Genomic DNA, 12,258 nt, shown 5'->3' with positions numbered 1-12,258 from the left:
GGGGGGCGGATTGATGTCGCCCCCTCCCGGCCCCACCAAATCGGCCTCTCCCGACCACACCAAATCGGCCTACATAGTAATAAATTTGTCTACAAATTGTGTGAATTCTATACTCAAATTCATCCGCCCCCTCCCCTGGATCCGCCAGTGGATCAACATACTTTTTAAAATCTTCTTTAGACATTGCTATCATTATTAACAATTGATTGAGGTCTGGTCTGATTGGCAGTGTAATTAAGTGACGTAAAGCACATTAATTAAAACCGCTAAAAAATGTTTACACCACTTTCCTGGGTCCATCTTCCACTAGTGTTACAACATCTGTTTTCATCTCTCAAAGCTTAAGTGTCCATAACTAAACCTTATTTTGTTTTTTTACTTCAGTTGTTACTGCGATAGAATGAAGCTCATTTATGCGGTCATCGTGGCCCTCATTGGTCAACTGGTCAGTGCTGATCAACAACAACAGCTGGCTTTGTCTTCAGCCTCGTCAGATTTCTCCCAAAGACTTTACCAGAATGTTGCTCTAAATGAACATAGCATTGTCTACTCACCCTACAGGTAAATACACTTCATGATTGAGTTTTTTTTTAAATGGCAAGTTTTTATTGTAATGCAAAATATGTGAATATAACGCTATATACTAGAGTCTAGTATAAAGAATAGGCACATTTTTTTTTCGTCTTAAATCGATAGATTCCTATTATAACTAGATGTAGATACTATTAAATTTTAGCAATACCGAATTAGAGTAGGCCTATAGATTTATAGGAGGCGCGATGGTAAAGCGCTTGGCTCCCAGACAGGCGGTCCCGGGCTCGAATCCTGAAGACTGGGATTTTTATTTAGGGATCTTTAGGGCCCCTTTTCTCGACGAGCTCTAATGGATACCCGACATTAGTTGGGAAAAAGTAAAGGGTAAAGTAAAAAAAAAGTTGGCCGTTGTGCTGGTCACATGACACCCTCTATTATGGATTATGTCTTACCAATAGGCTTACCTCATAGCAGGGGTGGACTGGGTGTCAAAATCGGCCCAAGCATTTCTATAAAATTCGGTCCACAAATTCTCTATCATGTGATGGGCATCCATTTCTAGATGTATCGGTCCTTAAAAATCATTGCTAAGCTTGATAATGTATCGATATGCATGCATACAGTGAATTCACTATATCTTAATAAGCAATTTAGCATCTTTTTAAATCAGCAATTATGTAGGCCCTAAAAAGATGAAGCCTACTAGTAGCACTGTCTCCATTTTATTTTCGGAAAATGTGTTAGATTAAAAGAGTATTACACTGCAATGTCTGTGAAAGATTTTTTTAAACACGACACTCAGAAGGCCTTTGATATAAATCATAATATTAACATAATAAGAATATTATAAAACCTTTAACTACTTGATATGTGCCATAGTGACTTCAATCAGGCCATTTCGGTGGCCCTACCGGCCCATTTGGGTACCGGCCCACCGGGCATTTGCCCAAATGCCCATTTAGCCAGTCCGCCCCTGCCTAATAAACAAAAACTTAGACAGAAAATAAAATTACTTTTTATCAGCATCCATTCAGCCTTGACCATGACGTCACTAGGAGCAAGGGGAGATACTGAAACTGAAATGAAGAACACACTCGGCATTACTTCCCTTGGTAACTCTGTCCACACAATCTATAAGGAGCTGATCGAACAGGTGAGCAATGTTGGTAGATGTGTACATCTTTTTACTTTATTTCACACTTTTGTTAATTAAACTACCACGTTTTTTTTTAAACACCAAGTTAGCAGGGCAAAGGTCACGCGATCATTCAATGGTTAAAAGAAGATAAGTAGTCTGACTGTTATTTCATATTACCAAAAGGTTTTTCATAAAACACTGAAATACAAATACAGAGCCTAATAAAATACACAGAAAGACAGAAAAATAAAGTCACATGGAATGGGTTGCCTGAGCCAGCCTGGAAAACCAGTGCCTTGGCAGAATTTAAGTTATTGGTTAATATGCATGACTAGATGCATGACGGGTAGGATGTAATCATCTTCTTTTGTGAAGTAACGTCTGTATTATATAAGATAAGAACATAAGTTCTTGAAGCCTTAAATAGTTGTTCAAAATGTCTATATGACAGACAGGCAGACAGACAGAGTTGCAATCCACTTTATTCAAACGGTGCGAAGTACGGCTGCCTGGTCGTGCGGTTTGTGCGCTGGACTGTCGTTTGGATTTATCGAGGGTTCAAACCCTGCCCGCTCCCATCCCCCGTCGTCCTGCGGGAGGTTTGGACTAGGAAGTAAACTATCTTCAACTCTGAAGGAACATCCGAAACATGTAAAACATGTAAAATGCATATTGCAATTTCATGCTCTTTAATTTGATTTCACTTGTAATTGGATTGATCGAACTTAAAATAAGTGAACGTGAACAATGCTATATCTGGTTAGATCGGCATATAGGCCTACGTTCATGTTATTTACAAAACTTAAATAAACTCACTCTGTCTGTCGGGCCAAAAGTTTGTACACATTATTTCTCAGACACCCTATCTCGGATTAATAAAAAAAATGTAAACATTTTTTCTTTTACCTGACAACACAAGAATAAGTAAAAAAAACAACAACAAATTAGTTAATTAACTATTCGTAATAAATTACTTTGTTTCGGTAACCTAAACAAGGGCAAGAAATTGTACATGGCTGAAGTGGTGGTATAGGCTGAAAAAGTTTCCTTTACAGGTTGTCGTCTGAGGCTTATTACAAATTTAATTACATGACTTATCCAATTTCTTTTACGATTCAAGAACCAATTTGAAAATCAAAGTTTGCTCAATTCATTTCACTTTATCCTAACAGAAACGGAGTTAGAAGCTTTAGTGAGAAAAGAAAATAAAGTTTAGACTTGACAATGTAACATACCACATAGTCACTAGGATATAATAGTTTTTCAAAAGTTGGTGAAGAGAATTGTCAAAAACATAGATCCACGAACCTCCGACTCAACCCATTGCCTAGAAGGGACCCAGGTACCAAACTTACATCTAACAGCAGTGCTGACATCTGACTTTTATGTTCAGGTACTGAAAGATATCTCCGACTTCAGTAGTTACCACACCTTCGGATAATATCAAACATTTGTATTTATGTAATTTTTTTCCTCGTTAATCTTCAAAGGTAAATGTGGGAATCGTGGTCGAGAGGCCAAGTACGCTTGTTTTGGCAACCTATGAATGGGCCGCGAGGTTCGACATCCGACTCGAGCAGAGTTGTGTCTACTGAGCGCCTTAAGGCAGCACGGAAAAACCTTCTCCCAGATACCCACTTCCAATGGTTTACAAATGACCATAGTGCTCTGAGCATGCTATAAACATGAAAGTAGCGATAGATAAAAGCTATAATGTATTTATTACTTTACTCATTTCATTTTTTTCTATTAAACTGTCAGGTAGTGGTACTGCAATATCAATGATTATTATTACAAATCTTTCTGCTTATCTACCTAAAGGCAGCACGGAAAACCTTCTCCCATAACCTCCCCTCCCCGACCCCCCTCCATCGGTCCATAGATGAGCATGGACCATAGTGCTCTGAGCATGCTATAAGCATAAAAGTAGTGCTATATAAAAGCAATAATTTATTTATTTATTTTACTCATTTTAATTTTTGTTTTCTAATTAAACTGTCAAATAGTGGTACTGCAAAATGAATGATTTTTACATATCTTTCTATTTGTCAATAAAAAGTAGATCTTGTAATTATCATTAATCTCATCAATCTGCTGTCTCGTTGTACAGATAAACTCCGTAACAGATGTGGAGCTCAATACCGCGAACGCCATCTTTGTTAAACCTAACTTCCAGATTGTTCCAAAGTTTACCCAAGACACAACAGACTATTATTCAGCCCAAACCGCCAACATTGATTTATCCGCTAATGGAGGTCCTGAGAAACCAATCAACGACTACATAGCGAACAAAACTGAAAACATTATTCAAAATGTTCTTCAACCAGGTAAATGTGACCCCCCTCCCCCCCACCAAAAAAAAAACAGTAAAAAACTCTGCTCTAGAACTTACACTTGTAAAGTGTTATTAAAATTAGTTAAATAATTAATGCTAATCACAGTAATCTGATATTTTTCCTTCTTATACATTACAAATGTTACTAGTTTAGGTGCCAGTTACTAGCCGGAAACAATGTCTGATCGCACGGGAATTTGGTTGTCAGAGCTATTTGTGACATATGTCATTAGGAAGCATTTTATAGGCTTAGAGCGCTTAAATTCATTACCACTTCCGGCAATAGCAACCTTACTGAACTGACATTCGATTCTACGTGGATGAAAAGGGAACAAAAATCACTATATGGAATAAAAACACTTGCCATTTATGGATCTGGAGGCGAGGCGGCTGAGTGGTAAGGCATTGGCTTCCGAACAAACGTCTCCAGGCTCAAATCCTGGTAAATACTAGGATTTTTTTATTTCGGGATCTTTAGGGTGCCTCTGAATCCACCCAGCTCTAATGAATATCTGACCTTAGCTGGGGAAAGTAAAGACGGTTGGTCGTTGTGCTGGCCAATAGGCACCCTAGTTAACCGTAGGTCACACAAGTAGATGACCTTTACATCATCTGCCCCATAGATCGCAAGGTTTGAGAATGGGAACGTTACTTTACTTATAAGCTCTATTTATTTTGAAGTCACCGTCTATGGTAAAATGTTAAAACCTTATAACTAAATTTCTTGGTCACAGAAAGAAAAATGTTTATGAGTTTCGCTGATTGACAATTCTAAATCTCTTTATATAATTCTCTTCTTCCCTCAACAGTTTGGACGAGCAAGAAGTAAAGGAAAGATCACTCTCTTATTTATGTGGATAGTAACCCCATGAAAAAACAAAAGGGGGGGGGGAGTAAGTGAGTATTCACACGTCGCTACGGATGGCTGCGCGCGCTGGACTGTCTTACCCTCCCCGCTCATCCCCTTCGTCCTGCTGGAGGTTTGGACTAGGAAGTAAACTATCTTCAACTCAGAAGGAACATCCGAAACATGTAAAACATTTTACAAACAAACATTTTACATACACTAAATAGAAGGGCCGGACTTATGCATTGTGGGGCCCTATGCGAAACGGATTTCGCGGGCCCAAGTTTGGTAGGTAATCGGACAATAAGTGAGATTTAAGAGTTTGTATTAGAAAACAAATTCGTCTATACATTTTATTTTTTCTTTACTATGTACAGAATTACTTTACTAGCCTTGCGTGTAGCAAAGTCATACAATATATCATAATAATTCTGTATCCTACATTGGTCATGCTCAATAGCAAGAATTACCAAATATTTCAATATATCCTTGAGAATTGTTGACCTCAAGTAATTCTTCATTAGTTTGAGGCGCGAGAAGCTTCTTTTACAAGATTACACAATTACGGTAATGAATAATGCCATTTTTATTTGTCGCTTTCCATATTGAATGACACCCCAAAATGACAATTTTTTTTTCTTTATATTTCCGTATATCTTTAGGACCTTTTCGTATATTTTGCAATTTCGGGAGATTTCCAGGAGCTTCTGGCAAATCGACCGGAGGGCGTGGGAAATTTGTTTTAAGTTATAAAATGATTTAATTTAATAATTTATACACCTTGAATTAGCGCGGGTCCTATGAAAGTGCGGGGCCCATTGCGGTCGCATACGTTGCAGTGGCCCTTCAACATACCGGCATATGCTACGTTGCTGGTCGACTAATTGTGTGTTATTTTATTTACACCCGAAGATGTATGCGGTGGTATTTATATCACACTGATATTTTTTTTTTTTTTGTTGAGATTTTTAAAATTCGGTTTAAAAAAGGTGAATAATACTGTATATATATGATATTTACAGGAACCATTGATGATGATACGGTAATGCTTCTGATTAACACAATATTTTTTAACGGGACCTGGGAAGCTACTTTTGATAAGCACCAAACAAGGAATCAGGATTTCAATCAACTTCCGTACGTAGTAAAACAGGTGAGTAGTCAGAGTTATAGTGCTCTTTTTTAAAAGTGTAATATAGTGATGCCCAAAATACGGCCCGCGACCTGGTACCATTCGGCCCTCAAAAACGTCGGCACAGAGAGAAGAAAATCCCTCCGTTTAAAAAAAAAAAAAACTTGTTGAAAAATGTCTCTTACCTACGTTAAGGCCCTCTGATGGATTGACACTATGACCTTTAACATTTGTACGTTTGTGAAATGGGAGAGTTGAAGAAACTACAAGTGGAACTTAGAATCGACCATCAAAAGTGAATGAATCCTTATTTATTCTTTGTGGAACATGATAATAAGCCATCATATTTGATTATTAAAGAAATTGTGTCTGTTTTTGGGTCTAACAAAATATAAACAGCATTTAGAAAAAAAATTACGTTATTCTTTGTTTGAGCTGCGAATGAAAAGATTTTAAAATTACGCCTAGAAATTCGAGTATCGATAGGAATATTTACCAAAAAGAGCCCAAAAAAATAAGTGTCGTTGGCTAGTTAGCTATAATTGTGCTCACATTTAGTTGAGAAATGAAGTCATTTTATGACATCCCAATAATTAATATAAGTACAGTTGTTACTAAGGAGTAAATTCCTAATAGAATTGTTGTAGATCAATTTCTTTTCGTTTTTTGTATCTTTTTGGTCATGTGGTCCGTGACACAAGTGTCAAAAATTAAATTGGCCCGCTGGTTGTATAAGTTTGGCCATCACTAGTGTAAGTTAAATATTAAGTACAGACACGCCCATCTTTCATCAGTGTAGCACCTCGTGTCGTTTAAGCATTTAAAATTAACACTTCTAATGACATTGAGAATAAGCAAGCTAAGACAGACCAAGAATTAACACAAAAATGTCTAGATATAACCTTGAGTCTCTAAAGTAATACACATGCCTTTTGTAACAAAAATACAACTATTTAAAACATTTTGAGCACAATTCATTGAATGTTTCTAAGCACAGTAAACTTTATTGTGTCACTAGATGCTTTTGACCAAATATTAAGATCTTCCAAATCTTAGCGATGTATTACAATACTAAAAGCTTATTAGACACCACCAGAAATTAAGATCTCAAAGCATATTTAAGGTATTTCCAACAATTTTCGTACAGAGATACATTTACAATACATGTTAAATACAGTTGTTACAGTGTAATGGGTGGTTTACACGTCTTTGAATTTAGAAGTCTTATATCATACAATAAATACGATGACCCATATTGCGCTACTGTAGGGTGATCTTTGCGTTGACCCATTGGCAATAAAAACAGTTTAATTCCTCAATTAGGAATGGTGAAAAGATTAGCACAGACACATATAAACACCATATACTTTCAAATATAAATTCTTAAAAGTAAGCTTAACATGAAGCATGAAACATATTGACTTATGGATCAGGATAAAATCTTTTCTTCACTATTTATAAGCTTTCAAATCAAAAGTTCTGATAGTGAAAATTACAAGCGACCTTTTCATTTCTAATAATCTCCCTTTATATATCTGTTTAGAGAGTTAAATCTTCGACAGCCACTGTATAAATAAACTTCCTGTTTGCACTTCTCTTGCCGCCTTAACACGCGTGTCACAATCCTAGGAAGCAAAACATTTTTTTTTTTAATTTGAAAAAAAAATTTAGTTGACACATTAGCAAATAATTGAAATCAATTACAAATATTTTATAGGTTGAGATGATGACTGATGACAGAAATGTCAACATAAAAAGAGATGATGTCAACAAGGTGGATATCGCTGAGCTCCCCTTTAAAGGAGGTAGATTTAGCTTTTACATTGCTTTACCACAAGCAATAGATGGCATCACTGACCTAGGTAAGTTTCCATGCTATGCTCGTACGAGAGAGAGGCTATGCTAATGTATTTCTACAATGTAAAAAAACAAAACAACAAAACAACAACTATTTTTCGCTCTGGAACATGCTTACTATTATAGCTATTTATGTTCTTACTAAAGAAATAGAACTTCTACTATTTCAAAGGTATGAAATATACGAAGTTATTATGTTGTTCTTTTTAAATTCCTTTGTCATTCTTCTAATATAAAATGTTATATAGTGTTATGTGCATTGTAAATTAAAGTGTCTTTAGATCGCATTTATTAAAAAAAAAAAGGCATTCAAAATAGAAAAAAAGGACTTCTATAAGGATTATATATATATTTAAACAAATAAAACATTGTTTACTTGAGACTATAACGAGCTTCAAATTGTCATTAAAATCTGTTCCAGAGTAACAAAAAAGAAATAGAAAAAGGGAAATACTGCCATTTATCTGAAAATTACAGGGTCTAGCTACCTGTCTGCTTAAGAAAAGAAATGTATTAATTAGTACTTAATGATTAACTAATTGTTTAATTTTTGGCTTGATTCGTGAATGGTCATCGACTATAATTAAGCAAAATTTCAACTTGATTCGAGAATGGGAAGTGGGAGAAAAACTTCTCTAAAACGTAATAAGGGGATTAATATATATATATATATATATATATATTGAGTAGCATATATTCCCCTTATTTTGAAATGAAGCAAATAATTAATAAACAATTAAATCATTTTTTTTCAAAATGGCACTGCCATTATTTTGTTCCCCTGGCAATCAAATCATTAGACAGAAACGATTGGCTATAAACTTTTCATATATAAATTATGAGTGAGTCTGGTACTGATGCACATTTTGGTTTTCTATAGTTATATTGTTTTGTTTAATGTAATGCACAAATTGTAAGACAAATTTCCTTAAGGATAATAAAGATTCTTCTTATTCTTATTATTATTAATTTTTTTTTTACACATCTTAGGAAAATTAAATGTTTTTTTTTTCTTTTTCAGAACAACTATTAGCTCGACCAGAAAGAGTCAAGCAACTATTTACTGGACTTAGCAGCGTGCGAGTTCAACTCTCCATCCCTAAATTCAAGACAGAGACAACGCTGTCTTTAAATACTCCCTTGAAAGACATGGGCATTAGAAAAGCTTTTATTTCAAAAGTTGCCGACTTCAGTGGAATAACGTCAGGTATTTAACAATTTATCATTAATAAATAGTACCAGGTGACAGAGCATCGCTTGGTTAAATAATTTTTTAAGGAATTTTATATACTCGAAATCATTTTGGGAATATTTTTGTAATTACAAAAATGAAGGATCAGATAAAGACTACTAATCTGAAGAGTTGCTTTAGTGTTCTGTTAGTTCTAAATGTAATTGTACATGGCAATTAAATATAAAGTCTCTTAAGTCCTCCTATAGTTCAGAAAAACCACAGCTCACGTCCGTCTTATAGCTTTACAATGCATCTTTTGCGTAAAACTATTGTAGGCCTACTATTATTGGTTGGAAGAAAGTCTTTGCAGTGTAACTTCTCAGATGGTTAAGTTCAGATATTTAATTATGCAATTAGTATAATCATTATGGCTTTAATACGAAACATCAAGTGACGAAAATCTCTACGTTATAGGATAAAATAGGCACTTTGTGGCAAAGTAAAATGGCGCATTTTTTCTTAATAGACTTAAATTATTGCATCAGTTTTCTAAAGAAACCTTTCCGTGGGGCACCTCTGCCTTTAGAATATGTTCGTCCCCTGCCCAGCCTGACTGTCGGACTATAAGAAGTTCATACCGGCTTTTGCCATCCATCTATCCCAGTGGTGCTACAGCCCAGTGGAGGGATATGGCCTACTTCAACGCACCCCTCCATTTAGATCTCTCCTGGGCTTTCCGTCTCCACGCCCTAACCCCCAAGCTTTTTACTGACCTTTATAGTTAAATCAAAAGAGGCTGCAGTGTACACAAACTCGTTGACCGCTAGCTAGATATCATGTTCAGTGTGAGCAAGTAAGGCGTAGAGAAGCTGTGTTATGATCATTTCCTTTGTTTTGTTACGGGACAGCAGACACCGAAGCATGAACACACGGTAATAATTCACCAGCAAAATAATAATAATAATAAGGCTTGTCTTCGAGTCCGAAGATAAATGAGGAATGCAGTATTTTCCGTGGCTACGCAGCCCCAGCTGTGACCTACATATTTTGCCACAATCACGGCAAGCATAATCATTGTCCGCCGGTGGTCGATTAAGATTTTCTTTTCGCGTCTGCGTCTGTCCTCGGCAGCGGATTTTCTTTTGGTCTCAAACGTGTATCCGCGGTCTTTGTATAGAGGGAATTTTTAAAAGTCCGACAGTTACGCTGGTCAGAGCACTATCCTGTATGGGAGACGAATGACACAAAAGGTGTACTCGTTTGTTGCTTAGTTTAGGTAAAAAAATAATTAGTATAATGACGCCCTAGTGTACCATTTAGAAGAAAATTCATCCCATCAAATAGGCGAACTGAATGTCCCTTTCTACACCTTACTTATTTACTTATAGCCAATGATGACAAAGACGAATAAATATATATGTCAGTGCGCCAGGGTAGAGTTCTTGGCAGACAAGACGGACTGCTCTATAATTTTTTTTCCTTTGAGGCTTGGTTCATGGAAGAATTATTATGAATATATGGAGGGGTCAAGCAAGTTTGCTTTTGGGTATAAATTGTTAATTTATAATATTTTATTCATGAATGTTTTTTTTGAGAATCGCTGAGAAAAGCAACAAAAACTATGATGGTGATATGAGACCAGCAAAACAAGCAACCTCTTTTTCATTTTCCACTAGCCCAAATAGAGGTGGCTGGAATAAAGCTGTCCTACATATCCCCAATCTCATGATTATCGCAATACCTGCCTTCACCGGTATTTAAACTCAAGACCCCTGCTTTACCACTTCGCCTCTATAATATAATGTACATTTTTAGATAGTATATAATGTCGAAATAAGAAAGGATATTTGATCAAGAAGCTTAAAAAAAACAACGTAGATCCAACTGAGTTAAGTTGAGGAATTAAAAGTATTTAGTCGTTGTGCTGGCGACAATGACATCCTGGTAAATCGTCGGTTTTACATCATCTGCCACTTTAGATCACAAGGTCTTTAAGGGTGTACTTTTTACCTTGTATATCCTTCCGACTCGGAAGAAAATAGATGCGCCCGGATGAGTCCCTGCTTTTGGTTTCGTATTGAGACGGGCAGAATCTAGTGTGGTTAATCAAGCCAATCCTGGAGATGCAGAGTTTGCCCCAAGTTCTAGCATGTGTATGCATATGGCTAAAGGCTAGCTGGTAGGGCAACTTTCTTTTTCTTTCTCATGACTAAGGCAGTTTCGTTTTTATCTTAACTCTTTCTCTCCGTAATTATTTACCACATTCTAGTGGAATCAACGTTGGTATCGTCAGTTAGGAGAGAAAGAGTTAAACCTTCATACAATCTGCTGAGGAAGCTAACATGGTACGACCCGGAGATTATCTTAAAAGGTTCTTGTGGAGATTATCTTAAAAGGCTCTTGTGGAGATTATCTTAAAAGGTTCTTGTGGAGATTATCTTAAAAGGTTCTTGTGGAGATTATCTTAAAAGGCTCTTGTGGAGATTATCTTAAAAGGTTCTTGTGGAGATTATCTTAAAAGGCTCTTGTGGAGATTATCTTAAAAGGCTCTTGTGGAGATTATCTTAAAAGGCTCTTGTGGAGATTATCTTAAAAGGTTCTTGTGGAGATTATCTTAAAAGGTTCTTGTGGAGATTATCTTAAAAGGTTCTTGTGGAGATTATCTTAAAAGGTTGTGGAGATTATCTTAAAAGGTTCTTGTGGAGATTATCTTAAAAGGTTCTTGCGGAGAATATCTTAAAAGGTTCTTGAACATATTAAAGATGATATTTAAGATAATACAATAAACATTCCACCATTACCTTAAAACTTTACATTCAATGCCCTTTCTCCTCGTCTGTATTTAGCGAAAATTTTCATCAGCCAAGTTCTACACAAAGCTGTGATCGAGGTCATGGAAACTGGAACTGTGGCTGCTGCAGCGACTGTCGTTGTACTAGTTACTGAGTCTGCTCAACTACCCCCCACAGAAAGTTTCATCGCTGACCATCCTTTCGTGTACTTCCTGAGAGACAATCAAACTGGACAGATTCTCTTCCAAGGGAAATTCTCGGGTTAAAACTTAAAAGTTTTTTTGTTGTTGTATTTACTTGTTTTCCATTGAACATTAAATAATGACGCAATAACATGGATTTCTGTTTTAACTTAATTTTAATTTCTTTATTCAGCGATATTTGATTATCACATCTGCACATCGTTTTTACAAAGCTTACATCAACTCACTTTGTTTGTCTGTCTGTTT

General features: G+C 36.1%; 1 protein-coding gene across 1 annotated transcript; it reads left to right on the top strand.

The window, feature by feature from the left end:
* Window positions 1-282: 282 nt before the first annotated feature.
* On the top strand, window positions 283-12,142 carry LOC106066784 (leukocyte elastase inhibitor-like). The gene is made up of 7 exons (XM_056007211.1): window positions 283-561; window positions 1,558-1,687; window positions 3,783-3,999; window positions 5,877-6,007; window positions 7,704-7,848; window positions 8,865-9,050; window positions 11,864-12,142. The coding sequence occupies exons 1-7, from the start codon at window positions 401-403 to the stop codon at window positions 12,073-12,075; spliced, it is 1,182 nt and encodes a 393-aa protein (XP_055863186.1). The 5' UTR covers window positions 283-400; the 3' UTR covers window positions 12,076-12,142.
* Window positions 12,143-12,258: the final 116 nt, after the last annotated feature.

Source organism: Biomphalaria glabrata, chromosome 12, assembly GCF_947242115.1.
Source record: "Biomphalaria glabrata chromosome 12, xgBioGlab47.1, whole genome shotgun sequence".
Taxonomy (NCBI): domain Eukaryota; kingdom Metazoa; phylum Mollusca; class Gastropoda; family Planorbidae; genus Biomphalaria; species Biomphalaria glabrata.
Note: the sequence above shows the minus strand (reverse complement) of the source record. Positions and strands in the feature narration are given on the sequence as shown.

Coding starts and splice junctions, on each gene's coding strand:
- LOC106066784 (XM_056007211.1), top strand. CDS start 401: ATGAAGCTCATTTATGCGGTCATCGTGGCCCTCATTGGTCAACTGGTC. Junction 4,000..5,876: donor TCAAAATGTTCTTCAACCAG/GTAAATGTGACC, acceptor TGATATTTACAG/GAACCATTGATGATGATACG. Junction 9,051..11,863: donor CTTCAGTGGAATAACGTCAG/GTATTTAACAAT, acceptor GTCTGTATTTAG/CGAAAATTTTCATCAGCCAA.